This window comes from Fulmarus glacialis, unplaced genomic scaffold (assembly GCF_000690835.1).
Source record: "Fulmarus glacialis isolate BGI_N327 unplaced genomic scaffold, ASM69083v1 scaffold2573, whole genome shotgun sequence".
Classification (NCBI taxonomy): Eukaryota; Metazoa; Chordata; class Aves; order Procellariiformes; family Procellariidae; genus Fulmarus; species Fulmarus glacialis.
This window is the reverse complement of record NW_009204727.1, coordinates 12,150-37,133: the sequence shown is the minus strand read 5'-3', so window position 1 is coordinate 37,133 and position 24,984 is coordinate 12,150. Positions and strand designations below refer to the sequence as shown.

General features: G+C 44.0%; 1 protein-coding gene across 1 annotated transcript in view; it reads left to right on the top strand.

The window, feature by feature from the left end:
• BTBD11 (BTB (POZ) domain containing 11) overlaps positions 1-18,324 on the top strand; it is a 77,444-nt gene extending 59,120 nt beyond the window's left edge. Inside the window, exons 12-17 of the mRNA XM_009575081.1 lie at positions 5,956-6,061; positions 6,857-6,959; positions 8,660-8,741; positions 9,751-9,819; positions 12,953-13,066; positions 16,912-18,324. Coding sequence (XP_009573376.1) covers positions 5,956-6,061; positions 6,857-6,959; positions 8,660-8,741; positions 9,751-9,819; positions 12,953-13,066; positions 16,912-17,121 — 684 coding nt within the window. The 3' untranslated portion in view covers positions 17,122-18,324. The remainder of the gene's footprint in view (positions 1-5,955; positions 6,062-6,856; positions 6,960-8,659; positions 8,742-9,750; positions 9,820-12,952; positions 13,067-16,911) is intronic.
• The last annotated feature ends 6,660 nt before the right edge of the window (positions 18,325-24,984 follow it).

Here is a 24,984-nt window from a genome sequence, read left to right as displayed (position 1 = left end):
TATGCTGGGTGAAATTTTACTTCCTTGTTTAAACTGCTTTTCAACAGAAAATTGAGGTTTTACTATAATGACAGGTTTCATTAGAATATTTGTTCTCCACATAATATTTTACCTTTCTTGAAAAAATTAACACCTGAAAATGGAATATTTTGGCTGACGACTGAAATACTTTAACTGAAGAAAAATGTGGACTTTCCACAGAGGAGACAGACACACCAAAACCTGCACTAAAAATAACCCTGAAGACATTCCAGGATGCTAAAGTGCCTGCTTACGAGTTTCATGAAGTGGCTAATGCCCTTCTGTGTGTCAGCTAGTGCCCAGCCTGCGCTCAGTGATTGATCTTTTGTCTGGGACTTTGAGTGATTTCTTAAGGCAGGTTTCACTGTTCTCAAGTAATTGCAGCGATCTGTAACGTTGCCCGTTGTCATTTGTAGTACTTCTGTGTCTAAACAGTTCAGAGTAACCAGGACGCAAGTTATCCACACATGTACGTCGTGCATTCTCCATGTGAGATGCGAACGCCAGGTACTGAGTGGCATGTTAATAACAGACTGTTAACCCCATCCCGTGTTTTTTGTAACGCAGATTCAGCTTTGTACTAACACAGGTTTGATTTTTTTCCTACCCTCTGTCTGCCTTCTAAAATGTTTCCCTGCCAGAGGCAGGAGCCGTTTCTTCATTTACAATAAATAAATGCCGTGGATGTGACACCTGCCCTTTTCTGGGCTCTCACCCAGGGATTAGACTGTGCCCGGGGATCTGAGCTTTTTACATACAATGCGCAGCTGTGATATAAAGAGCCTTTTGAAAGGGAGGCTTGGCAGCTTTCCCAGAAGCTAACTGAAGGGTTCATTTGTGCCTTACCTGTGATTAATTCTTTTCCGTTTGTATTTGCAGTGGAAGGACTTGAGCCCAGCACTAACAAAACCCAGTTTGTTACTCAGTTCACTGCCTCTAACTGTATCTCCAACCTCTGGGGCTTCCCTACCTTTGCAACTGTTGACTAATATTAATTATGTGTATGCTGCTTAATCATCTAGGAGCGACCCTCTAAAGTGGCATTTAATCAGTTTTGAGGCGGCTGGCAAAAGTGAATTATGCGAGAGGACCGTAGTGAAAACACCTAGGTGAGGATGGAAAAGGTTCAGAGAGACGGCGAAGAAAGTCTCATAGAGTTCAGTGCTCAGGGCTGGGGGTCTGCGAAAAGCCCTCTCTGTTGCTTCACTCTTTTATCGGCTTTTTCTGGGAAGAGGGGAGCATAAACAGAGGAATAATTAAAGGGTATCCCAGCATGTCGTGGAAGGAAGTTCATGGATAAGTCCCGAATGGGCTTGGGGTATCCTGAGACTCCGCCACTGCTGGAACAGCTGCTGGGGAGCGCATGTGAAACGGGTGACTAGAAACACGCTTCTGCCACTCTGCATTAAGCAGAGAGCTGGGTCCCCCAGCATCCTGACGGACCAGGGAGAGAAAAGATACCTTTGCCAGCACCCCTGTTCCCTGAGCAACGTAGTTTCTCTGCTTGCTGGGGAGATGTGTATTAACAGGCAGACACCGAGCCCAGAAGAAGTGGTGTGTTACTTTTCTGCCTAATGTGGTGAGCTTTTGGTTTTGGGGTTTTGTGGTAGAGGAATTTGAGGGCCTGGCACACTTAGGTTAAAAATGGTATTAATGGGGCTGAGCTGGTGAGGGTGACACCAACAGAAGGAAAACCCAAAGTACTGCTTGGGATTTCAGAGGCAAAGAAAAGCAGCCTAACTTGTTACCACTGTAGAGGGCAGCCACGTGGAGGTGGTGGGATATCTATAGGCCAGTAAGGAGAACTGAGCAGTCCGAAGAGATGTGATGGTGGAATGGGGAGCCTATGAAGAAGAGGCAGCTGAAGCAAAGTGTGGTCAGGGAAGAGCAAAACCTTAGCCTAACTGCTGAATCCAACCCAAGTTTTCCCCTTGAGAGTTTGGAGCAGAGCCACCAAGATGACATGTATCTTCCACAGGTACTGGAGAAAACTGGCTATGTATTTCCCAGCTGTGTCCAGTACCTTGTAGGACCACATCCCAGAATGGCTAGGCTGGGTTGAACTGGGTAAGCTGGAATGGAGCAAGCTCTCCCAAGGTATGTGCCGAAGTCTGGAGGAGCTTTTCCTGAGTCCTGCCACAGACCTTCATCAGACGGACATTCAGGAAAAAATACACCCGCACTCCCCACCCAGGTCTTCACCTCTTTTCAGATCAATTGACTAGTCGTCTCTGTTCCAGCAACTTGAAAACCTTCAGCTTTGCTTCAAAAGAATTTATGAATTCCCCTCACAGTTCAAGTGCATTCACCAGGAGTGGGGAATTCCTTTAGATCTCTGCTGAAGAATGCTTTTAAGTCAGGAGACCTCTTGTATCTACAAAGCAAAGTTGCTTGCTCACCGTCCAACTCTCTGCTGGAAGCACCGTCTCACTCAGAAGATTCACTGTTGTTCCTTGTTCTTTCTTGCCTATCTGTAAACTACCCCATGGCTAGGTAAATATTTTTATTATATCCTATGCCAAGCTTTCTTCCCCCTCCCACAGTAGAAGATGCGCATCGGCTCCCTTTGACTGCGAATGAACGCCCATGTCTGAAAGGAAGCTGGCCTCGCTCCAGATCTCAGCCTCACACATCCTGGCACAATATTTTCCATCATCAGATTGTAGCAAGAAAACAAACTCGGGTTTGCTCCTCCGCTGTTAATATTGCCGCCCACAACTGCTGCAGCAAGCTCTTACAGCTGTTCTTTCACAGTCAGCTGGTAGGGTGATAGGATAAATGGGGAAGAATTATCCAGCTTGGTTCTTTAAATGGGATGGACGTGGTAACCAGGGAAGCTTCTGAGCTTCCTGGCGCGGGCACTGTGCAAGGGGGAAGGTTGAATAGACATGTCCTCCTCTCTGCCAGAGCAGTGCTGGTGCCCCAGGTCATGGACTCTTGCGGTTGTTCCAGTTACTTCACAGGCAGCCCAACTCAGCCTGCTCCAAGAGCAGGATTTGGCTTAAAAAAGCCAATTTTTTCCCCAGCCATGCACCCCTTTTCTCTCTCCTCTTTGCTGCCTCTTTCTGCCTGGTTTATTGGGAAAGCTAGCAGAGGCTCTGCAGGGAGCAGATTCAGGACCGCAGCCCTGCGAGCTTGGCTGCATGCGGGGTGGTGTGGGAAGCGAGCTTGCTGTGCTGTAATAGCTCATCGCTCCTCTCCTTGTGTCTTGAGGAGAAAACTTGCTGCTGTTTGTTAGCGATGACTCTAAATGAGCACATGCTTCAGCTTTCTAGCTAAGCAGATTTTTGTCTTTCAGTGGCATGTGTTTGTAAGTATTTAATGTATCAATAGAAGCCAAAGGTCCCCAACCTCCTCTCTGCCTAATGAGAGCAGTGTCCTGCGTTGGAGCTCTGAAGCTCTGCAGTGCATCGAGACACTGTCTGATGGCCCTGCTTTCTTTGTTAACCGATCCTAAGGTCTCTTTTCTCTTTGTCCCATCTCTGTTCTGTGTCTTAGGGTTTTTAAGCATCTCTCATGTGAACGTATCACATCTTGAGCTAATTAGAGCTTAGTTTACACCAGGTTTTTCACAGGCTTGTGGGCAGTCAGTGGCAAGGTGGCTTTATAATGGGCTTGTATCTGCACACCAGTTGCCCCATTGGTGACCCAGGGAGCCGGCAGCACCTCGCCTGTGTAGACAGGCTCCTATGGGGTTGTCCGCATGCGCAACCCGTTCATCATGCTGGTTGGAGTTATGAGCAGGGATCCCCTTCTTGCACCTGTGTGACTGGTTGGCCCGTTCTTTCCTGGTCTTGGTGCACTTGGACGTCCCAGTACACGGTGCTGTGGCTTGGACCTGTGAGTGAGACCTCTGGCTCCTAATGAGGCGCTGGGAGGTCGATACCCGGACTTTCCATTGGCGCATTCCCCTGGAAAGGGGAATTTATTGACGTATATGTGTGTTTTTACAAAGCTATTGCCCAGGCACAGCTGTGGCTGGGACTGGTGAGTTCATGGACCCACGAAAACCACAGCGACAGACAGGACCTGTGCACCCCAATAGATTCAGGAGGGAGCTGCCAGTAGCCACTAAAGCTATCCTCTTTAGTGCAGGTACTCTGCTTTTATTCACTGCGGTAAAGGTGAGCATTGCTCTTCCAATTACGCCTCTCCTCTCCAGAAGCTTCCCTCCACTCTGAGCCACGGAATTATCCCTATCCTCCGCTGTATTTACTGACTTCTTAGCATCTGCTGGATCCAACTGGGAGCTGCCCTGCTGGTAATCAACATCCCCCCGGACGTGCTCCTCCCTGGCTGACTCAATCGGCCGCGGCGCTTCGGCACAGCCCTTCCGAGCAGAGAAGCAATTGCTCTTTCTGCCCTGTCTGTCTAGAGCTCTCCCTGCCAGCCCTCCCGGTGGCTGAGTCACTTCCTTCTTTAAATCTGGCTTTAAATCTTCCTTTTCTCTACGCTCTGTGATTCACTCCCTTTGTGAAGTGCTTTGCAGAGCTCTGGCTGGAAGATGCTGAACAGAGAGATGCTCCCGGTGCGAGACATCCTCCTTGTCTCAGAGCCACAGCGGTGAGCCCCTCTCCGAGGGCTGGTCCCCGCGCCGTGCTGAATGGTGTCTCTTAGTATCAGTATTTCTCTTATCTTAGCATTTCTTTCAATGCTACATCTGATGTAGTAATAGGAGCCAACTCCTGCCTGCAGGCGAGCACATGTAATTTCCTTTGACATCAGCCTGTGCCTGTGAGGGCGCAGCTCTACCCTTTCCCACCCCATTTGATTAGATGCAGTAAGGGGAGTCATTACAGGATCTCTGCCGCTCCTCCTCGTCCCTTGTGGGATTTAAGGAGCACCGCTGTTAGAACTGACCTGAAATGTGCTCAGAGAAAGGAAAGCTTCAATTTCTGCTCTATAAGCCTGGAGATATTTTTATATTAAGATTTTTTTTGTCCCTCACCTGCTTATTTCCTTGGCCTTGGACCCTCTCATATCTAAGTGCCTCGCCTTTTCACAGTTTCCTGGTGTGGAAGGGAATCGCCAACCAACAGGGTAGTTAAAAGACACAGTCATGAATTAGCCATGTGGCGCCATTGAACTTGGCTAGACCTGCTCCATTTATCAGCAAAGTGTGGGATAAAATTTGCCAAAGATTTTAAATCCTGCTTTTGGCTGTGACTTAGGTAGTTATGCACTAAATCCACTTCACTATCCTTGCAGCTTAGGCGTACGAATACTCAAGTTGCTTAGGCGCTTAGGAAAGCATCCTGCCGGGTGCCTTGCCCCTGGAGTCTGGGCAGAAATGGGTTAAGGCCAGGGACCAGACCTGGTTTTGTGAAGGTTTGGTGGCTTCCTCAGGATAGTGGTGCCCAGGCCAATGCCAGCGGTCTAGAAGCACATTAAGGAAACATTTGGGATTGAATGAAGAGATTCAGTGGCAGACTGTGATGCTTCAGTCACTCTGTAAGGGAGGGTCTGTTTGTGAGACATGTTAGAAATGCATGCAGGCTGTGCAGCTATATCTCTTTATAGCTCTAGTTTTCTAAAACGTGACCGATGACCATTTTCTAAAGAGCGACAAAAAGTCATTTTCCAGTACAATAAGTCTGCAAATGAAATGAAATCGCTATTGTAAAGGAGCTTTGTTTCTACGGGGGGAACAGGGGCTATGGAGTTTGTTAGGAAAAGATGACCTCTGGTTCAAGGAGAGGACTAATTAACATTTTAAGTGATTCCTACAGGAGACATAGCAGTCAAGTAAATGAGAATTGCAGTTTCTAACATCTACTGATAATCCTAAGCTCTGATTTTTAATAAAGCTTCAGTGATCACATTCTTCAGCTTCAAAACAGGCAACTCTTCAGAACAACATAACATCTCCTTTGCATACTGATCTTACCTTGCATACTAAGCTTACATTGCATATATTTGTTTTCTTTTGCTTAGAATGAAGTGATCAGCCAGCAACTCTCCGTCATTTTCACTCATTGCTATGGACCCTACCCTATTCCAAAGCTCGTTGAAATTAAGCGCAAGCAGACCTCTCGCCTAGGTAAGCATGACTTGAAGATACTCCTTGGTTCTCCAAGAAGAGCTGTGGGAAGTCTGCATCGCTGGCCAGGTGCTTGAGGGGGCACGAGTTAGAGAAAAACCTGAATTTCAAAGGCAGAACTAGAGAAAGGAAGGGCCCCAAACGCAGCCTGACCTGAAATGCTGAACTCAGGAGGGTCATCAGGTGTGTTAGAGTGGGACCGTAAATCTGCAAAGATTTGTCTGTGTTGCTAATTAGGCTGGGATCTGAGCCTGGGGCCCGGAGCCAAACGTCTGTCCGCGTCTCAAACCGCCGTGGCTGGCTGCGGGTGATGCCGTGGCAGCACAGCCCTCCCAGCCCTGCTGACAGAGCCCAGGTTGTTTTAATGTGACCGAGAGAAGACCCAAGCGATTTTCCAGGACCTTCTTCCTCTTGGCACGAAGACTTCCCCACACAGGGAGAGGGGTGTATAAATGTGCGCAGGGCCCTCCAGCATCCGTTCAGCTGCAGTTTGCTTCGGGTAGCAGAGCTGGGAGGCTGTGCCAGCTCCGCACGGCGGGGACGGCTGGCTGTCATCTCAGCAAAGGTCGTCACGGACTTCAAAGCTTTGAATTCCCTTCGTCTGAACTCCACGTGGCTGTCTGGGGGGCTTCTGTCTCAGGCTGTCCAAAATAGCTTTATGGGCTTTACTCGTTGAAAGCAATATCCTTCTACGCTATTGTCTTCTTTTGTCAAAACAGGAAAATATTCTGTGCGTTCATGACCTCTTCAAAACTAAAATTATTGGCTTTTTTTTTCTTCTTTTTGTGATTCTAGATCCCCATTTTCTTAACAACAAAGAGATGTCAGATGTTACATTTCTGGTGGAAGGAAGACCATTTTATGCACATAGAGTGTTGCTATTTACTGCATCGCCAAGGTAAAATACAGAGACGTTTCTGGTTTTTAACAAAAATAGAATTTGGTGTTGTGGTTTTGCTTTTGTTGCTGCTGTTAAGATTCTTTGAGGGCTAATGGCTCGATCTTGAAGTTTTTCCTAAGCAGAAAATCTCAACAGCTTGTTTCTGGTCAATCTGCAGAGTGTTTAACAAGTGCTCCCATCACTAGATTCCCACTCAGTAAATGATCCATTCTTCTGGCTATGCATCTGACTTCCTTCCACCGAGGCACATGTGCATGGAGCTCATTGCTGCATCCAGCTCTTAATCGTAGAGGAGTTCTAATATTTTGAATCTTAATAATCATTTATCCCATGAGTGGCTAAATCCTGCCTTGCATCAGTGTAGGCAGTCTCCAGGAAAAACAAACTACTATCACACAATTCATTGACAGCATTTGACATTTTAAAAATAAAATTAAATAACTACGAAATGTATCGTACTTTATCCAAAGACAGTATTTATGGTCTGTTCCCTGTTATCAGAAGGCTGGACGTAGGTTACCCAGCTCAACCCAACTGTGAAGTTGCTCACAAACCTTACTTGTACACAGCTTTGTAATTAAAGGTGTGCTTTTAAAGAAATTTAGCTGGCCTTCCGTAAGGGCTTCTTTCAAGATGTGGCAAGGACAAGCCACCGAGTTTGGGTAGTTTGAGCAATGTGGGAGTTGATGCTAGACGTGCTGCCAACCCACAGCACAGAGTGAAGAGATTTGCATAAAGCAACTGCAGTATCTGACCCTGCCTTCAATTAAGAAATGGGTATTTTGGTTTAGAGCATATTGGTAGAGGTACAAACATCTTCCAAACTCCAATAGCTTTAAACCTACTAAATTGTGTTCATAATAGAGTTTGTCACTACTAAAAGCAAATCAGTCGTTATCCGTATTTTAATTAACAAGATGCAGTCATGATATGGAAAAGGTTACCATCCAGCTAGAAGGTCAGATGAATTACCAAAAAGAGGAAGTACAAGGGCAGATGTTTCTGACAGCGCATTTCCCATTTTCGCCTTCTGATCAAATGGGAATATCTGGTTTTGAGAAAGAGATTGTTACATATGTATATATCTCACATAAATCTGCAAATATTAACTCAAAATATGTTAGTTTTTCCTGAAACCTATGTCTGAATTTCAGGTTTTGATAATCACAGAGCAGCAACCTATCCAGTTTTCTCTCCTGCCTGTTCTTACACAATTGTATTGAACCCATAGAATCATTAAAAGTCTTAATCTAGTTGTTTTAATATTTTGTTCCAAAACATTTTTTGAAAGCAGCATAATGGACATAGGCCAAAATTTATCTCCTTCAAAAAAGGTGGTGTGCAGTTTTTAAATGTTGCAAGTCTTCCTAAAAAAAAAGATTATTTTTTGTTTTGTAATATGCATCATTACTGCATATTCCATGCATGTATCTGCATTTCTCATATACGTTTTTTTATATTGTGATACTATATGTATTTTTCAAAAATTTCAAACTGAAATCTCCTAAAAGAGAGGCTTCTTCCTTTTGGTTTGAACTTTATTTTATGTCAGTGTCTAAATCTTGATGCTTTTCAGTGACAAATCCATTCATTTCAGTGTACTGTTTTTGCAAGAGCTGATGGTGTCCTTCCACTTTGCCATACTATTTCACAGAGATAATTGGGCTGGTATTTCAATCTTGTTCCTTTTTATTTAGGTTTAAAGCATTGCTGTCTAGCAAGCCCTCATCTGATAGTACTTGTATTGAGATCAACTACGTGAAGTACCCCATCTTTCAGGTAAAGTCAGTTCTTACATTGAATTTGAATGGAACATGTAATAGCAACATCATACATGCCCTGTCCGAATTAGTACATATGTATTTGATAAACACGTAGCTCAGAGTAGTGGTTTCATGAGCGCAGACTTCATCTCCGTTCATACACTAAGCTGCGGAGTGCTATTGATTGGAAATGTCATGCCCGACGAGATACAACAGCATGCATTTCACTTATACAGGCTATGCAGACAAAGCAGTGCAAAGGTAAAGCACTTGTTTCTTTTTTCTCTTGTTGGCTGTTTCTGTATTTAATGGACAGGCTTGGAAGGGACACAGTTCATTCCCTTCCTTAGCAGTATTGTTCAATCAATTTTTTACCATGAAAATACAGAGCGTGCTTTCTGTATCTGTAGCATATATATGCTATATACGCTTCCCTTTATTTTAGAGTCGGAGCTCAGACAGTTCCGTGTATCGACTGTTACCGCTGCAGATAATTCCCAGCTGCCTGCAGTAACTTTAGGCTTGCTGGAAGCTCACTGCAGAGGGATCTCAGCTGGCTCGTATTACAGTGCAAAGCCTCCCCCACACTTTCTCGTCATCCATGCATGCTCGCACAGAGCTGGGTGAAGGTGGTGGTGCCATTGCCAGGGAAGGAATAAGGGAATAACCATTATATATGCTATGTTTTCCGGAATCAATAATGTACTGAACATACTGGGAAATACATTGAAAATTCAGAATGAATTAATCAGCTTCCAGCAAACTGTTTGGAGCTCACCAGAAAGTCCAGACGATGTGGCTGGTGAGGGTTGAGATGTTAGACTGCCTGTGAGAAGGAAACATTGAACGTGCAGAGAGAGAGAGTAACCAAATATATCTTGAAATCAAGAGGTTTGGGCCAGTTTTATCTACAAATCCTTGGTGATGTTGGAGAGCCTCGGGTATTGCCTGCAATCTTTACATCACCCCCTGTTCCCTGATGTCTTGGATTGCTTTTTATAAACACTCCCTTTGTTTTATTACAGCTGGTTATGCAGTATCTTTATTATGGAGGTGCAGAGTCACTCCTGATTAAAAATAATGAAATTATGGAGGTAAGAGACATTTATCTTAATTGCAGTGGGAGCAATGCTAAGTGATCTGTGTACCGTTCACCCAAGGGCACGTGGCTATTGGGCAAGAGATGAGCACTCCTGTAAGAGCCAGCAGTGCATCACCCGGACTGCCGAGGCTGTCCGCAGTCCTGCGGGTGACACTCAGTCTCCTCCTCTGCAGGTCACCCGTTATGGTAGCTTTTGCCAGTATGAAGTTGACTGTCAGAGAAGAAAGAGCACAAAAATTACGAGCATCAAGCAAAAAAAGTATCTGAAATAAAAATATCTAGTTAGATGCTTTGAGAGGCTCTTTCAAGAAAATGCAAAGCTGGTGTTACCAAAATCTGAAAGCAACTCCTGGCAGCATAGTATACCATCCTCTCTCTCTCTCAGCCTGATAGGTGAGGTGCTCTGCTCCAGCTGGGCCGGTCAGCTTCTCCCTGCCACACTCGTACATTTGGTTTATTAGCAGCTCAGGCTTACATCTTCAGACTTATCTCAGCAGCATAAAAGCATCCAGTTTGGTTCCTCACTTGGGAGAATTCTTGGGCACGTACCTGGCTTTAACCATGGGAGAAATCCCACTGGAGTCACAGTTCCATTCAATTTCAAGCATGTGACTGTCAAATTTTCTGAATAAAACTTTAAGCTGCTCCCTGAGATACAGAGAATTCTTTGCCCCTTTCTCACTGGATGTAAACCATCCAGTGCTGTTGTGCCCATTTGCAAAAGCCAAACCAAGCCAACTGGAGCTGACTGAGCCTTCAGTATAGCTACACATCCACAACCTGTATGAATGTTAAGTCATCCTCTTCCAAATACTGTGTGCTGTCACTGCCAGCTATGATCGGCCTAACAACTCCAACTATATAGAACTAAGAGATATTTGAGCAAATTCTTGATAGTCATTCAGGGAGTTTTCCTGTTGACGATCACCAAATTATGGCAGCCAAAAAGAATACAGGACAGTAAATACTAAAATCAGAGCTACTTAAACAGCTGGTAATCATCAGTATACAGATTATAGTCTGCCACCATGATGTTTTGTTGTTGCCTACAGTAGTGTGTCCCTATGACACTACTGTCTGGGGTACCCATGCGAGGCTTGGCTTTTACCAAAGTACTGCTAACCAGAAACTGGGAGTGACTCTTCTTTGGGATAGGAGTGGCCAGGGTGAATCAATTCTGATGGGTACAGGGACAACTGTACCAACCCTGCTGGCAGCCATAGGATGGAACTAGTCAGGACTGAAATTATCCCTCTCCAATGCAGGTGGTGGATTTTTAACTAAGCATACCCACATTGACATTCTGAGCTTTGAAGGAAAAGGTCACTGATTCTCTATTTCACTCGTGGTTTTGAAAGAAGCTCCTGAATTTCTAACCCTTTCTGAAATGAGGAGTCTCAGACTAGGCAGTGCAACGGCTTTATAGGCATGCGTGTGTTATCACCTAGGCTGTTAAAAAGCCTGTGCTGCAGTTCAGCTGGCTGCTTGCTCTACTTTTGCGACATCTCAAAACTTCTGTGACTCAAGAATGTATGACTGATTGATTGATCTGTTGATAACAGATCTGGCCACGGTTCCTCACAGTTTAAAGTAATTACAAACCAGCACGTGACTGTTTGAGCCACAGAGGCAGCTGGAATAGGATTTGGCTTTATCTTTGAAAACTGCATTTAGCAACTTGCCTTATTACAAATACGATAACAAGAAGCACCAGAAATACTCCACAGAAATCTTTGCTGCAATTCATAATTGGGGCCAGCTGGCTGCTATCACATCAGCACTGCAGATTTCCAGCACTTGGATTTATTTATGGGATTAAAGCAGAGCTTGAGCGGACTGCATAGGAGAAGTCAGAATAATGTCATGGAAGTTTCAGGGTTTTGTTCCCCAGCGCTCCTACCTAGTGGCATGAGATCCCTTTTGGGATTCACAGGATAGCTTTTTGTCATGCAGTCCTAGGTGATAAGGGCTGTATAAATGCCTAAACAACCGAACAGCTTGGCCTGAGAGACCTGGCTGGTTAGAGCAAGGTGTCAAGCGATGAAGAACCCCAACCTGCTTCCTAAGCCATAGCAAAGAGCCAAAGGCGATGACCTATCATGGAAAGACAGAAAATGAAATTCATTTTCCCAGCTGTAAAAGGACAGAAAGGGGGCAATAGAGGAAATCCTAGCACTACTGAAATCAGTTGGAGAACTCAAAATTTAAGCCATTTTCACCCTACAGGCTCAGGTCATGCTCACAGCGTACAGTTGGCATGCAGAGGTCCCAAGGCAGTGCCAGTCCAGGTAGTATATCCATAGGGTGGATGCAGGGCCAAAGAAGGAGGTCAGCTTGAGTCCTGATGGCACAAGAGCCGTGGTAGTGCAGCGACACAGACACATGACGCTAACATGAGTGTTACTGGGCAGTGCCTCGCACCAAGCTGGTTCCCACGTTTGCATCATATCCTGCTGTGCACCCACTCCTTGGAGTAACGTGGAGCCAGACAGTGTTCCAGTGCCCGTGGCCTAGACATGACCTTACCGCTGCTTGCGAGCTAGAGCAAGGAGTGTATGGAGATCTGACTCCATTTCCTTGAGCCTGCTGAGGTGACGGATTTGAGGTTTATTGCCTCTCTAGATTTTTAACACTGCCTAGGGTGGTTATCATCATCTGGTTTGAATTCCTCTACACCCTTGGTCCTGGCCCTTCTGACATCCCCACATCCAGCCCAGGTGCTCTGTTTCAGCCAGAGCTTGGGGAACGGTTGAACCAGAACATTTTTTTCCTGGAATGTAATTGCAGATCCCTCCTTGCAGGGTCATGTTTGCTAAGTGACCAAAGATTCTCCAAACTGCCATTTCCTTTTTCTCTCTCCCCCAACCCATCCCAAAGTCAGCACGTGGGCCTGAGCAGCCTGTGGTGGTCTCTCTCTGTACAGCTTCCCACAGCGTGATCTAGAGGGGACTGCAAGGGTTGAAGCAAGCAAGCAACCTTCTCATTCTGACTGTTTGTCAGTACTTTCATGGCAACTGAAGCAGGGGCAGAGAAAAAAATAGAATGAAACAGTAAAGAAGCAAGCTCTGATTCTGTATCACTCAGCAGTTTTGACTATTTTTTTCCTTGCCTTTTTTTTTTTTTAGCTTCTCTCTGCTGCTAAATTTTTCCAGCTTGAAGCTTTACAACGACACTGTGAGATCATTTGCGCAAAAAGCATTAATACAGAAAACTGCGTGGATATTTATAATCATGCCAAGGTAAAAATAACCGCATATGCTTGCATGTTATGTGTCTGTCGTCATACCCGTAAGTCAGTTTTATGATAAGTAGTGATAGTTTGTTATTTATTTAAGATTTGTTATTTACTGGGACTGAGTGGCTAATAGGTACCTAGTATAGTGACAGTCCCAGATCATGTAGTGTAAGAGCATCTGTGGCAACTGCTCACCCCCTTCTCTAAGTGCTTCAAACTCAATTTGAGCGTACCACCATGTGGCAGACGTATCCCTTACCATGGCAAACCAAACTGCTGAGTTATTCAAGAGGAGTCACCTAACTGAATAAGACACCTCTTTCACCTTCCAAGCTGCATTTTCCCTTTACAATTTCCTGTTTCCTCCTGCCTGAAGCCCACTGGGGTGATACACTCAATGCTGGTGACAGCTTGTCAATATATAAAAATGCCACGTTGTCAAAGTGCAACGTCTCCGAGCTGTGCAAGGATGGTAATGAGAATTTTATGTCTTGGAGAGGAGAGATTCGCAGCTTCTTATCGGAATCAAATTATTTACTTGGCTTATAAGGGGGCCTAAGTCATTAGGCATAAAAGCATGTCATTTTTTGACCTAGAAAACCTATTTTCACTCATTGATGGAGGTGGTTGCCACATTGATTAGTTTCAGTTTTTCTCCTCCTCTTGTGTGCTTAGTAGTTAGACTTTCACTTGGAAGATGGAAATGATACACAAATAGTTGCAATGAAATATTTTTAAAGCATTCCTTGGATGATTTTTTTTCTATAACTTACATGGTCTATATGAAAGATAAAATAGTGCAGCGTGACATGGAAGTTTGATTGAACAGGGTAATCCTGCAGATTGCTCCAAACCCCTGCAGATCTGACCTTCATTCTCATCATCAGGTATTTCCTACAGAGAGTAGTAATGTTAGGTCTTGGTGTACAGATAACACGCAATCAATGCTTGAAATAGCATAAAGTTCCACCTATAAAATGAGTAAGAAATGAGGTATATCTGCAGATCTCTTTATTGTAATAGGAAAAAAAAATCAGCAGTGCAGGGATCTTTTGAAAAATATTTGATTTATCTTCTAGCTTATGTGGGAACTTCCCAATTTGTATTACTGTTACTAAAAGTAAAACGAATAATTTTGTTTCAAAATCACATGTTTTTTTCGAATTGTGAGATGTGGCTGTTATTTACATCCTGATTGAAGAATGTTCTTACACTGAGCTTTAAACCTGTCTGAGGAACTTGTACGCTGCCGATGCTGGGACTGAACAAATCCAGTGGCTAAATTCAGCTGCTTGTTTGCCTGCAAGGGCCCCAGCCTGCAAGTTTTCTGTGCCTGTTTCTCAGTGGAAACGGTGTACTTGGGAGGCTTTTATGGCCAGGGTCATGTTTGCACTGACATGGATAGTGCATTGCAGAGATAGTTGTGAATGAAATCTTGACTTCTGGAGTTAGTTAAGCCACATCACACTAGAGCTCTGCATGGGCTAATTTACCCTGCTTCCAGTAAATTACCAGGGCTAAGTTTCATACTGCTATAGCTAGAAGGTTTCCAGGATCTGAACTAGCACATTTAAAACTAGTTCAGATACCTCTCTATTACACTGTCTGCAGAGCAGAGAAGACGTTCCATCTTTTTGCTCCCAGTCTGTGTGATGTGCAGGTGATTAATCTGAGCACAGATCGTTCTGCCCAGAGTGCTTCCGTCACACTGTAGCTTCATTTGTTTGTTATGTGAACACGAGATAATGGTATGTGGCGGAAGAGGCCAGATGGTCCTGATGAGCTAGGGGAGCTCACAGGCAGTTCGAGCGCAGCGTGCCAGCCAACTGTCTGCCTTTCCGTGTTGCTCTCTGAAGTGTGGAAGAAGCTCATGTTAGACCGCAGTGGGGATGGGAATAAGGTGAGCAGGCACTGAAGCCAGGAACCACCGCGTCAGCCAGGAGTAGGTTTTGAATAACTTGCTCCTGTTGTAGGTACCATTTCTAGTCCTTGCTACTTTGCAAGCTCAGCTGCATCTGCAGGAACTGAGGCGATGCTGAGACCTGCTTTTCCAGATGGGGATGTGCGAGCAGGTTGGCCCAGACACACACAGATCACAGTCTTTGTCATGACTGAGAGAAAGATATGATTTGGTGGAAGCATAGCAAGAAGTGAGCAGAGATTTGGAAAGCTATCTGTGGGTGCTGTGGTGGGGGCCTAGGTTGTAGAACAGTGTTTAGCAAGGTGGTAAGCTGTGTAAAAGGAGCTGTAGGAACAAGAGATTGAGACCCTGTGTTAAAGAGGTGAAGTGCTGGTAGGAAGGTGAGACAATGTGGATTTGGTCACCTTTAAAATTTAAAAGCTGAATTGAGAGTATTAAAATCATCTGTGGCATCCCTATGGGGTTTCCATTCTTAAAATTGCAACATCTACAAAGGCAGTCATTTGATTAGTATCACTTTAAGGGTTTCATTTTTCAAAGCCTTTGTCACTGTTCTTTACTTCCAGAAAGAAATGAAGTAACTGGGCAAATTGGATTTGTAATGGTGATTGATTAGTTACCACTAGATACCAGTTGTGCTTTACATGAATGCCTCCAAACTCCCAACAAAATCATTTGCAGTTTCAAATACATGCCTAAAATACTCAGCACTTGCACAGATTGCAATCCGGGCCTCAGAACAAATCTGAAAAAGAAAAGTACGTTATTTCCTCAACATCGTAAATATATTGAAATAATGAATAGGGATGAATGGGGTTTCAGAGAAGAATACAGATTCACACATATGCTCTCACATACAGGTGCAAAATAATGCACTTATAATTTGATGAAAACTTGCATGGTTTGAAATTAAGTTAAACTCATTCATTTTCTTTGGGAAGACAGATCCTACCTAGCCCTAATCTGTTTTGGTTTTTTTCTTATTTTTTTTTATTTATTTATCTTTTTAGCAATTTCCATCCTTAATTCCAAACGTGATGTTAAGGTGGTGGTGGGCAACACTGCTGTGTAGCTGTTTCAGTCTGGACCCAAAGCTATGCAATGCCCCAGCAGTTCTGGCCCTTCAGGCTGCACCTCACAGCCAAAGGTTCCCACTTTAGTCAGAGCTTGGACCCAGCAGGAGCTTACCTGGGCAGGAGAATGGGCTGAGCACCGCTTTCTACACTTGCATGGCTTATAATTACACCTATAGTGGAATATCATGGCTAGACTCCTTGTATGACCACAGCATCTAGCCATGGGTGATGACAGGTACAGGTCACCCATCAAATGGCCAGTATGGGTCATTTAAGGTTTGCTCATACATTTTTGCTCACACAGTTAAGGTTTCCTCACACATTACAGTATCCCCGCCTATTATCCCGACGTGGTTCAGTGTAAGGGGATACTGACAGCCCCAAACCACATGCTCTGCAAACCTCCATTTCTCCTACAAAGATTCCTTGAAGCATGAAACTTTGCATGACAGGTCATGTGTCCCATCCTTGCTAAGGATGGCGTTCATTAAACTTGGTCTGTAGTAAGTTGTCCCAAACCTATAGTTTTAGGGTGTAACTTCTAGCATGAAATCATGGGTCTAGTGAACTCTGTGGTAAAACTCCCACTAATTTCCAAGGGAGCAAAGCTTCAGCCCTGAAGTTTGTTTCCTTAACAGCCATGGCCTTATAACATGGAATTGTGACCAGAATCATCAGTGTAAAATACTGTTTGATTAACTCCTTCCCCTCCCACATATATATCTGTTAGTGTTACTGTGCCTGTCTCAAAGGCTTAGTTTGTGTATTTGTTTGTGTGCAGCTCTTATGCACTGTATTTGTTGAGTGGGTTTTATCAGAATGGTTATCTTTCTCTAATTTCACTTCTTGTAGTTTCTCGGAGTCACGGAACTATCTTCCTATTGTGAAGGCTACTTTCTAAAAAATATGATGGTCCTCATTGAAAACGAAGCTTTCAAACAGCTGTTGTATGACAAGAACGGAGAAACATCTGGTCAAAATGTACTACAGGACTTACAGAGGACGTTGGCCACAAGGATTCAGTCAATTCATTTGTCTTCTTCAAAGGGCTCCATTGTATAAAGCTGAGGAAGACGGTAACCCTCTAATAAAGACCCTGCAAGTTAAGTCTGCTGTTGCAGTTGCTTAAACCTGTTGCAGTTGCTTAAACGACTACAAAAACAAAATATTAAAAAATTCTACTTCGCATCCAGATGGTTCTGTGTTGGCCAAAGGTGCTGCGCTGGGGCTGCAGCCCCATTTGGATGAGGGAATACAGAAAACAAAGCTCCTCCATGTTTTTGAGCAAACGGGCTACAAGAGTATCCAGTGAGTTGCTGTTTTACTCAAATTCTGAACGCACACATGTGGTCGTGGAGCTCGATGCCAACAAAAGCCGGAACTCACATTAGTGAACAGCAGAAGCCCCTGCCTGAGCAGTGGTGCCAGGGAATACCCAATTGACCGATTAATCATTTAAGGTGGTTTTGTTCCAGTGTTACACATGTAAGAACTATATCTATCCTGGAGTCCGTTATCTCGTGCATTTAAGAAATGTAAGAACTGTTATTGCTGTCGAGCAAAGATCAACTGTATTAGAGAGTGGGTAAGACTGTTACAGCTGAAGAAGTATACTGGCAGATTTTTAGGGGTGGGAACTTTTTAAATTGTTCATAAAAAATAATGGGGTGGCCTTGTAGTTTAAAAACTATTTCTTAAGCTTAAAATTTCATTTTCGACAGAGCTGTGTTTGAGAATCTATGTAACATGTTTTGTTTTTTTAAATGGTAAAATGTACATTGTGTAAACATACATATGATCAAGTTTTGCTTGTATTCTTTCCTAGGGTGGTATAATCTTGCCTGACAGGCTATGGTTACACCAAAGAGGTATATTACCCAGACTATCTCTAATACAGTAGTTGGAGGGAGGCAGGAGAACTGCATGCTACTCGTGATTCGGGGTTAAAAACAAAAACAAACTCAACATGCATTTGCATGGTAACTGTACCTGTGAAATGTTACGTTCGTGCTTCGTTTCGCCAAGACAAATGCAATGTTACTTCTTGTCAAACTTCATTTGTGAGATTAGCATATTTTTTAATTTGGTGCAATTGGTTGTGATATGATACCCCTGGAGACCCTTCTCAAGATGCTGATTTCTGTTTGTTACAGTGAAGGGATAATAACAGATCTTTACTTCAGTAATGTGTCGATACTTTGCTACTGGCCAGAGATTGTGTCCGAGTTAGACTTTTAAAAATTATAATTAAATATGTACTATAGAATGATTTCTCACTGTATCCTGAGAATGTATAGGTTATCTACAATGCAGGGTTTGGGTGGGGTGGCATGGGGGGTGTGATTTAATGTCAAAGCTTTGTTTATTTTGCATATTGTTAGCAAGACAAATCTGCTACATGCCACAACATTCCTGATGCTCTGTCTCTAAAAACCCCAGCAAGAAGTAGGCAAAAATGTTGCCTTCTCCATGGCAAAGTGGCATTAATATATTTATTTTCTAGCATGCTGTTCAGAAACTGTGCCCAGTTCATAGACTTTAGAAGTTTTATTTTGACAGTGCATGTTAGCCTCTTGTTCTTTTGTTGAAGTATCTACGTCGGGTGCTCTCATGTTGATAGCTTTTGGCATGCTCAGAGAACACAGTTTTGGCTTTAGTTATCAACATGGTAGGAAGCTGGTTTATGACTCTGAGGTGTAAATCCTCCTGTGTGCTTGGTCTTTTAAAGCCTCTACAGTTTCTGCAACAAATTACAAAAATGCCTGAACTGCCACTAATGTCGCAGAGACACAGCATGTCAGACTTTTTTTTTCTGCTTAGTAGATGTTCGCACAAGATGTTGTCTGGAACATTTAGGTAATTGCAACTTCTGTGTGAATGTTGTGATCTTAGAGAAGCGAGACATGGTTGATGCAACAGCAACACGCAGGGGTGCTTGTTGTCGTTTGGTGTTCCTCCTCATCCATGGAAACCCATCCTTCCATGCCAGTGATAAATAGATAGGAGCAGACCTCACCCCGAAGCTACATGGTTTAAAATAGCAAAGTTTTTCAAACAATAGTCATGGTATTAAAATTCTTCCCTTGGGTACCTGCATAGTGCCCAACGAAGGCACCAGGAGTTGCATACGCATATATCCATAGGCAAAATAGCTTTATCTGGGAAACATGCCCACAGGTATACCTGTGGATAGGCAGTCTGGTGCCTGATGCAATAATGGTAGCCACAGGTGTTGTGCCCCTGTTTCTAGCTCAAACACTAACTGTGCTTTGGTGTAAGGGGATGTGGAGTCCTGTGTGCACAGGCTGCCCCTGGAAGGTGATGTCTTCTGAGCATTTGTAGGAACCTGCCTGGGACTCATTAGGAAGGAAACACTGATAACTCTGTGCTAGTCGTTATTCTGATGAGTTGAGAGTATCTGTGGTAACATTTACTGGTTTTCTTTCAGAGATAAAGGGCTTAGTATGTCCTTTGATGGCTGTACATGAACTGAGTGGTCATCATGTTTGGGCACTCCAAGGCAAACGCGAGCTAAAGGCTCTAGCGACAGAGCGCAGCTGCCTCCAAACACACACTGCGCAAGTCTGCCAGCAGGGCTGCGTCGGCCCCCGCACGTGTGTGTCCCCTTGCTCCTTCGGGGGCTTGTGAATCTGGGTGGCTGAGCACGACAGAAGGTGTGGCACCCACTGCTGGCGCGAGATCTGCTTTGCTGGTCTCTAGCAAATGGTAGGAGAGAACAAGCTCCAAGAACCTATCGTTCAAAGCTGTTACAGGAAAGGATTGCAGCTATTGATTTATGAGGGAATAACTTTTGCCTTTCAAAACATTGGTAATCCCAAAGACATAGATGTATAGCTGAAAGGAACCTTAAAAAAAAAATCATGACTTTCCATTCTTTTTTGACCTGTGACTCCCATCACTTTTGCCAGCAGAAGAGCCAGCCCCTGTGTAACCCTGGCATTCATTTCTCCTGGAAGTAGTCAGCAGACCTTTGTGGATCCACAGACCAGAGTTTGAAAACTGCGATTTTAGTCCACCTCTCCTGCCATGAGGCTGGGTGAGGTCTGGCTGAACCACAGCAGACGATGTTGCAGCTTGCAGGCTCTTGAAACGTCCGGTGACAGAGATCCATGATCTTCACTAGCCTCATAATCGGAAAGTTTTCCTGAGAGACTCTTTGGAATTTCTTTACTGCAAATCAAGCCACTTCTCCTTCAAGCCCTGAGTGACAGGAAGAACAGACGATCTTACAAGATCTTCTTACAAGATTATTCTGCGTATGAGAGGAACTACCCTACTTTCTTCACAAGTATAAGTCTTTCCTAGTCCCTTTGCTAGTATTTTCTAGGTCTCTGATTTTTGCTGTCATTCCCCTGTTTCCCCAAAATGCAGTACTCCAGCAGGGGTTTTATACAGTAACAAGCAAAGCAGAGTAACTGTCTCCTGAGGTTTATGTACAGGGTATCAGAAAATATATCCCGGAATATTTTCTACAAGAACATCCCATGGCTGACTTTGATCTAGTCTGTCTTCCGTTACAATTCCTGGGTGATTCACTGCTGCTTTCCCAGGAGTTCCCATTTTTTTTTGTGCATTTGTTTACTACACCTTCCAAAGTATAACACTTTCAACTTGTCTTTATTAAATTTATTCTGCTTTAATTGGGGCAATTTCCCCACTTCATCAAGATCAATTGCAATTCTGATCCTGTCTTCTAGCCTGCTTCATAATCTCCCAAGCTTTATTATATGTGGCTTCATGCATGGATTCTTCATTCCATTAATCTGGGGCTGGGGGGGAAGGGCTCTGTTGTCAATTTAATCTAAAAAGCAGTGAGAGTTTCAATGGGTGCCCATGAATACCATCCCTATCAGATAAGGCTCCTTCCAGCAGAGCATTTTATTAGCATTTTTTAGAGAGATGGTGTTATTATCTTAGAAAATAAAAAGCCTTCTGTTTCTTTAGTCTTTGTATGAGTTGCAAGAATTTACAAATTTTGAGGGAAAATATTGCCTGCAATCTAGGTGAAATGGAAAAAAATACATCATCCCTAGAAAAACTTGTGATTTTCTTTTTTTTTTTAAAATTGTAACTTTCCAGCCTATAATGAGTGAAGGGCTGTTTCAGTTCCTTTCCATCTGTCTTTTTTATACTAATCCACTGCTGTAATATTTGAGGACTTACAGGCATCCTGCCCCTGCCTCACTGCACATCTTTCCTTCTGCCTCTCTACAAGGTCCTCCCTTAGTTTCCAGAATTTCCTTACATTTTCACTTCGCCTCACATGCTGCCAGTTTCCACACTTCCCAGTTTTTTTACTCTAGAGCCCTGCTGTATCCCTTCCCAAGCCCAGAAAGGGTATCTGTGTTCTCCTGAATGGGCGATTTTCCAATAATTGGCTTGAGAGCTGGGAAGAGAAAAGGATGGGGAATGTAGGAGGGCAAAGGTTTTGCACATTAGAGGAAGGCTGGTATTCTTTTCACGACAAATTTCAGCACTGTCTGCTTATTTCTCAGATTTTCCCCCAATCTATTCCTTACGCCTGCTGTCCTCTAAACACAGCTGGTGGCCAGATGCTCTCCGTTCTGGAAAAGGGCCAGCTTTGTAACTGCTAAGACATTTTTCCCCCAGCTAAAACTTTTGCCTGCTTGGTCTCAGCTTCGGAGTAGATTTGTGCAAATGTCTATTAAAGACAGAGGGAACATCTTTAAAGAGGTGTGAAGGCTTAGTAGCCAGGCTCCTATTGGCACTAAGGAGGGCTGCTTGCTGAATCCTCCACATGCTGCTTTTGACACTCAGCCTTTTTGTATTGCTTATCCACTGGCTGCTGGCTTCATACGAAAGCCCTGGATGGGCTGCGGTGTGTGGTGTGCTGGGGGCTTTCGGAAAGTCTAGTTTTGTTTCAGAGTGTAGCACGATGTGCTGCTCTTTGAAGATGAAAAGGAGGAGGAAAATCCTCAGTTTGTATTGAAATAAACTGCTCTGAGGTGGTGTGGTGAGAAAAAAGAAAGGGCATCTCTTCGTCCCTCCCCATACCTGTCCAAAATCAGAAGAGGGTTCTGTTACAGCATGCGATGCAACTAGGTCTGTGGGGCTCCGGTATGCAGGACCCTGTTTAAATGGGGTTTTTTTTGTTCAAGAAAAATACAGCTGTTGTTAAAGTTCACACATCCACATACTCAAGGCGAGGCTCAGGCCATCCTAGAGAAAAAGCCATTCCTAGTACTGCTGTCTATGGGTTAAATCCTAGGAGAAGCTGAGAACCTGCAGAACTTGTCGGAGTCAGTTGCAGGTATTCAGTGTCCCTCAGGAGCTGGCTCCGTCTTAAAAATATTGACATCCTGAAGTCTGCATTCACTAAAGCTGCCTCTGAAGTCAGTGGATGATTTTTTTTTTTTTTTTTGGATGAATGAGAGTTATCTAAAGTCAAAGACTTGAAGTTAGTTTGACAAAGTGTCTTTCATGTGAGGCTCTGCAAGTGCTTTACAGAAATGAAGGGCCTGAGGTTGCCTTCATCCCCTGGCCCAGAGATGTTGAAATATATAAGCATTAAAAAAGTTGCTTAGGATTTGTCCTAATATTTCATAAACTAGCTTGCAGAAAGTTAGCCTTGAAATAGCACTCAAATAATATATGAAACCCCACAGACGAGAACATCACTGATTTTAGACATCTGCATATAAGCACATTTATATCTCTAACTCATAGCATTTCCAGTCACATCTTCCATACATTTATAACAAAATTAATGTTTTGTTATTTTTTAACTTGTTACTTACTTTGAGGTGAGGCCTATTATCTTCAGCGGGTGAAAACTGAGGCTGCCTGCTCTGACCAGATGATCACATTTCAGTAGAATTGCACCTGACCTACCGTTTATAACTGGCCTCCAAGGGCAAAAAATAGCGAAGCCGAGTCTTCAGCTGTGAGTCAATGATCCGTGAGTTCAATGAGATCGCTGCTGAAAACATTACAAGTGCGGTGCCCAAAGCAGAAGGGAAATCTGGAAACCCGCAGAAGCTAATGGGCATTTGTCAGCTGCCTTCAGTGAGCCTAAGAACTGGGGAAGCAAGCTCAGTGTGGATAGGAGGGGGGTATTCAATGTCTTTTTGTTGCCATTAAATTGTCATTCTTTCAGCTTGGCTCAAGGCTTCTTGCATGGAACAGCCATGGGTGGCCTAGTGTGTATTTATCTTAGGCGCATGCAGAGGGTTCAAATGTGGTATCTCGCATTCTCTTTAAGTTAGTCCCGGTAGACAATGCTTTTTGTGCTTTGCTTGGACTGCTTGTCATTAAAACACCCAGGAGACACAGCAGCATTAGAGAGGTTGCGTTGGCTCTATAGGTTAAATTCTACAGACATCCTGCGGTTTGTAAGCTATGCTATTTAGCTGGCAAAATCTGTCCACCTGATTGTACATGATGTACCAGAACAGCAATTTTGGTGTTTGTTTTCCTTCGGAGAGGCATTTTTCATCCTTCTTTGGGCTTACAGTTTTACTCTTTTTTTTTTCTTTCTTTCTTTCATCCTGCAGAGGTGATGACACTGTGTGAACAGGCGTGCTTAGAGCAGGCACAGGTTTCTGTCCGTGTTGGATGGCATGCTGACGAAGAGGTCTCGGTAAGGGAAAAGGATTAGGTGCAAGAATTTGAATGTCTAACCCCAGATCTTTGCCTTTGATTTCAGAGGTGTAGTGTTCCCTATTTCCTGCTTCATTTGTTCTCCAACTCGGAATTTCCATGCAGTCAAAGGGGAGGGGAGGGCAGAAGGCAGGGCAGGAGGAGAGGAGGAAGCAGCCCCATCTCCCACCCCTTGCTCGGCATCCCTAACCAGCCCATTTGGCTCTGGTCTCTTCAGTGCTCACACAGATGATTTGCTCGGTCCCACTGCTCAAATATGGCGGTGGAGCTCTAGCAATTGGTTGTTTTTCTTTGTCCTTATAAATATCTCCACTGCCGCAGCTGCAAGAGCGAATTTGCTTGAACCCCTTTGTGTGTGGTTAACTTTGGTCTTTCCACTTCCCATCACCTCTGCTGCTGTGTTTTCATTAAAACTTCCATTACTCGGCTTTGCCCAGCGCAGTGAGAGGCAATCTTGTTTCTTACTGCCTTTCTAAAGCAAAGAAAGACAGGGAAAAAAACTCTCTGAAATACCCAATCAGAAATCATTCATGGTTTAAAATAAGCCATGTTAGAAAATGGAGATGTTCAGACACAAAAAAAAAGACAGCCACCTTAGAAACAGCCAATGTGTTAGGAGGTTATTTTAATTAACTAAGGTCGAAGCCTTAACACCTCATATGTTCTGGCAGGGACAGATGAACATGGTTCAAAACATCTGGACTTGTTCAAGCCGCAGGTTCAAGACAGTCCAGCCTTACCCTTTCCCCTTCCCAGCAGTGGATAAATTGACTATCCTATAGCTTACTGCCGGAGAGGCTTTCAAATGAGCCTTTCAAAAGTCTGGTTCTCTCTGTTCTGCGTAGCTTTTAAAGAGCCCACGGCACATCTGTGGGCTGAGATTTGCTCCCTGAGCAGGGTTGAAGGCCCCCTGCGCCCCAGCGCTGGCTGTGCCTCCCGGGGCGGAAGGTGGGAGCACAGGAAGCTCCTGGAGTCTCACCAGAGTGAAAGCTGCTTCCCCAGCATCAAAGCATTCACTTGATCAAATACCCTGCTTAACCTGGTCAAGCCTGGGTACACCACTGGTGATAGGCAAATTTGGGATAGTCGGTTCAATAGCTTGGGAACTGATTTTTGCCTTGCAATTATTGAGCCAGTGACTAATTGTGCCATTTGGAGACGTGGTAAGATACGCAGTCTTCCTTGAGTTATGAGTTCATGTTTATCTGTTGAAGAATACATGGACTAAAGGAAAGTATGTGAGAGCTTTTTGACTTCACGTTCCTGGCTAAATTCCAATTAATA